The sequence below is a fragment of the Brienomyrus brachyistius genome, chromosome 15, assembly GCF_023856365.1.
Source record: "Brienomyrus brachyistius isolate T26 chromosome 15, BBRACH_0.4, whole genome shotgun sequence".
In the NCBI taxonomy this organism is placed as follows: Eukaryota; Metazoa; Chordata; class Actinopteri; order Osteoglossiformes; family Mormyridae; genus Brienomyrus; species Brienomyrus brachyistius.
The window spans coordinates 7,770,602-7,775,230 of record NC_064547.1 but is presented as its reverse complement, the minus strand read 5'-3'; the positions used below and the strand labels follow the sequence as shown (position 1 = coordinate 7,775,230).

General features: G+C 38.5%; 1 protein-coding gene across 1 annotated transcript; it reads left to right on the top strand.

Moving 5' to 3' along the window:
- Nucleotides 1-1,061: 1,061 nt before the first annotated feature.
- On the top strand, nucleotides 1,062-3,849 carry si:dkeyp-51f12.2 (uncharacterized protein LOC100151460 homolog). The gene is made up of 2 exons (XM_048975966.1): nucleotides 1,062-1,850; nucleotides 2,836-3,849. Exons 1-2 carry the CDS (start codon nucleotides 1,579-1,581, stop codon nucleotides 3,074-3,076), a joined length of 513 nt encoding a protein of 170 aa, XP_048831923.1. The 5' UTR covers nucleotides 1,062-1,578; the 3' UTR covers nucleotides 3,077-3,849.
- Nucleotides 3,850-4,629: the final 780 nt, after the last annotated feature.

The window sequence follows — 4,629 nt, the reverse complement described above, 5'->3', positions numbered from 1 at the left end:
AAGTGATATATTACACCAAAAACAAGCTTATGTTTGAGATGGGTTTCCACCTCAACATTTAGCTAATTAAATTATTCTGGTAAAAGGTAGCTGCTTGAAGATCTCTTCCTAGCTGTTAAAAAACATCCACCGACAGCAAGTGGAAGTCAAGGTAAAGCTTACTCACTTCCTCTCTTAGGATTACTCTAGTGACGTGCATTACCTTTTTTAATCTTTGGTGGGGTACCATTTCAACAGCTCACCTCTTTTGAATGAATTAATTATCTAACTCAGATTATACGTGCGCTGTAATTTTTAAATGAATTAGAATATACGATTTATTTAAATTTATTCAAAATTAAAATGTATCTATTTAATGAATCTTGCAATATTTCTGGGCTGCAAGAAAAGTGAGTTTATGCGATGAGCTGACTAGGCTGAAACAAAACCTTAATCGCTCATATTTAACAGTAGGCTGTACGCCGTGCTTATCAGTGTTGGTGTACTCAGGTATTCGATAATCATATTTCAGATTTTACCTAAGTTTACCTAATCGCCATTGATTCATATTTTTGATCATTTAAGCACCTTGGTAAAGAGGCTACCTAGAGTGGCATCAGGTGTGTGTGTTTTCAGAATATGAATGAAAATACACGATACATCAGAGGTGCATTCTTAATGTTAAAAGCGTCGGAAATTTTTGTTGAAGGACTCTTTTGTCCTGCTCCATTATTCTGAAATAATAACAGCCCATAATGAGTTTCGAGCCCAAACAACTAATTAATACAACTGATGAAGTACCTCAGACAAGGAGTTTTACCACTAAAAACAATTATGGCTGATGTTCCGCATTCCAGAAATTCCGTTCAGGTTACTGACTACCATATTAAACCGAAATACAGTTTGGTTAAACTTAATCTAGTCACTTTATACCTATCTATGGAATGACATTATAATAACAGTTTACTCATCCAAGTAGTCCGTAGGGCGGGGCAACGACTCAACAGCCAAACGGCAATTTGACAGCAGGCGCTGTAATACCTATTTCTTTTGGCTCCTTCTATTAGGCACCATGAGATAAATATGACCGAAAATAAAACAAAAAATTGACCGTAGTTTTTCCCCCAAGCTCATCTCTTTCCGTACAACATGCTTCCGTCGACATACAGTTTGAAGAAAATATACCATTAGCATTTTATTAATATAGGCTACTTCAAATGGAGTTATAAAATATAGAACTGTTTTGACTTTTTCTTTTGATCGCTGCCAGACATTTTTAAATGATCGTGTACTACCTGGAAAACATAACAAGATACCTAACGATCGGGAAAACTGGAGAAACGGGAAAGAAGTACTTTCATTGTAATTTGCATTCCTTAATAATATTTATTCTTTTAAAAGGATGTTACACATGCGAAAATACCGGTTTAATATTTAAGGATTTGTCTATGATATATTATACGGTTTCAAATCAACCACAGCGAAAGTCTATACGACGCTTGACGGTCAGACATCAGCACAGCCATGGAAATGCGTCCGGCTGGGACCGCACCATAGAGGTAATCCTCTCCTCAGGTCGCCCAGCATCCTTGGAGGACAATGCCGTCGTTACACCATGGCGCTATATTCATCGGCGTCTTCCTCATAGCGACTGGTGGGGCGACTGCGTTTTTGGCTTCAGAAAAGACCACGAATCATGCGTTTAGCCTTTGTTGTGTTGTGCTCGGGGCCCTTTTATTGATCCTAGGACTTTTTTGGGCTATGAATGGAAAGAACAACCAAGTCCCTTACGGCGACGATTACAGCCACGTCCTCTTCACCCCTCCGCCCGGTAGTCACTTCCCCGAATCGCAGTCCGTTCTGCTACAGAGGTTAGTTGCATGGGTTGTCTTACTGTAGCTTATATTTTACTGCTATTTCGCATCCTCAAATGTTACCCACGTTGTAAGCCACTTTTACCTGACCAGAAAATCTTTTCTAATAATATAAGCTAAAATACATAGTTATTACCTTTCAAAAAACGCATGAAAAAAAATACTTAACAGGCTTCAGCTTATAGTCATACTTCTGCTTTTTGTTTGTATTTCGCTTCATTACTTTTCGCATTGCTTTTGGTCCATCTGACGAGCTGACGGTGTTATTGAATCACTTGTCCTCAACACGTTTAGAAATTGCACATAAAAATTGTACTTAGATTGTTAAACGATTAACCGAGTTCATAACCCCAAAAAAAATTTGTTTCTTTGAGTCATGAGTTGTGAGCTCTGTGTTTGTATGAAGAAAAAAATATATAGTATACATTTTTCTTTTTATTATCAGTTTAAATGGACTTGTAGTATATTATTTTCCTGTTTACATTCTATATACATTTTAATATACGCATTTTTAGAGATCATCATCCTTTCATTTTCTAACTGCTTTTCCTTGTCAAGGTGGGGGGTGGGACAGAGGCTGCACCCACATCATTATCATTGCTCTCTTTCAGTCGAATCTGGTATGGATAGGTATTAAATAAAGAATAAATCCATATTAGTCAACTACTTGAGGAAAAACATCTGTGTTTAGCTAACTGAAGTTTATCATTTTTTCATATGACAAAAGTGACTTAAGCATTCTTGCAACCCATTTAAAGTAAAAAGAATGTAGATGATATCGTTGATTAGGACATTTTTTAATTTTATGCCACGTATTAATTACAAGCTCTCATAAACACATTTCCCATCCTGTTGTGCTTAATGAAAAGGTAAAGATTTGTCCTAAATAGGAAACAAAGAAATTTCTTATATTTAATTATCAGGATGGAAATATGCAAATAGGAATTGAACTGGATGGAATTCTCATTTTCATTTCTTCTAGAACACTGGAGAGGCAAAGATGTGGAATTTACGGGGAGGATTTTGACTACCCTCCGTTGGAGCCCTCTTCTTTCAGCCCTCCGATGAATCCATCGTGCTGGAACATGGAGGCCCCTCCTCCATATGAAGTCGCCATCAGGACCACCAGGAGCTCCACGCATCTGCAACGCAGCTATTCAGACACACTACTGGCCACCGAGCCGCTCTTTAGCCGCTCTCGGGAGATTAGCTTTGAAGTGTGACGTTCCACGATGCGTCCATTCCGAGTGGGATGCTCCCCTTCTCCGGCAGTGGCAGCTATGAAGTGATGCTTCACAATTCCTGCCTTCTTCTCGCCGTCTGCCGTCACAGCAACACCCCTGTTGGCCTCAGTTCTGCCGTCAACTTTCTGGATGCCGTATTGATGTGAAACGTGATATTTTCTATTGTTTCTGAGCTGAAGGGATGACTGGTCTGGCTACAATGAGCACAACTTCTATGTTGCAGATTTTGAGTCAGACAGTTGAAAAAGCAACGTACGCACTTCATATAAGAAGTTATTGGTGTAATTAGCATGAAACAAAACAGCTTCCCTGGTTAACTATAAAATCAACCACTTTCCTCAGGAAGTGAATGAATTTGCAAAAAAAATAAAAAAATAAAAAATAAACAAATAGCATTTATTACCATAAGCTATACATAAAATAAGCATGCATGATGTCACCCAGGGAATATGAAAAGTGCAATTAGAAATTAATTATACCACAAGTTGCCTTTCCTTAATGGATTATCCATCTGCATTGGATAAAGCTATATCCAAATGGAGATCTCACAGTTGATATGATTGCAGAGATTTAACGGGCCTTTTACATTATGCAAATACAACCTCAACATCCAAGACACACCAATGAAATGCTTAATTATGTACAGTGTACTTAGGAATGATGACTTGGAACTACAATCGTGTGCTATAATGAAGAGAAAGGCACATACTTTGGTCATTCTATATAAGTAAATAAAAATGGGTTTTTCCCTCCCCTTTGTTCTGGATGATTGAATATTTCTAAAAGTGTCTGCATATTTCACTGTAAAAGTTATAATTATTATAATAATTTTTAACTTGATAAATACATTTATTTAATAGTAAAACACATGACTTAATGGCATGGTGGTGCAGTGGTTATCACTGTTGTCTCACACCTCTAGATCAGGGTTCGAGTCTTTGCCATGGCCCCATATGTGTGGAGTTTGCATGTTCTCCCCTTGTCATCGTGGGTTGTCCTCAGCTTACTCTGGTGTCCCCCTACAGTCCAAAACCTTCCAGAGGCTGACTAGAGCTACCAAATGGTGGTTGCGTGAGTGACTGGTGTGTGAGTGGCGCCCCATACTGGTGGGTTCTCTGCCTTGTGCCGATAACCTCTGGGATGGTCTACGGACCCCCTGTGACCCTGAACAGGACAAGATGGATGGATGGATATTTAAAAAATAAAAAAGATGCTGATCATTAGCCACAATTACTATCCAACAGAAAGACACCAGTGGGACATAACGACCCCTCTGAGACAACTAATCCATAAGCTGAGTATCACTATAAACAACTGGTGCCTTGTTCTGTTTGTCATGATTCTTGGAGTCTCTTAGCTGTTCCTAAAGCTTTTAAACAGTTGTATTGACTGATTGGGAAGGCAGCTGGTCAGGTTCCTTGGCAACTGCTTGATGCAAACAAGCCATAACTAGCAAGCCTAATATTTACTAACAAAAGCTCTAAATAAATCTTACAAGATGCCAGAATGTTTTGAAGGATGTTCCACAAAAT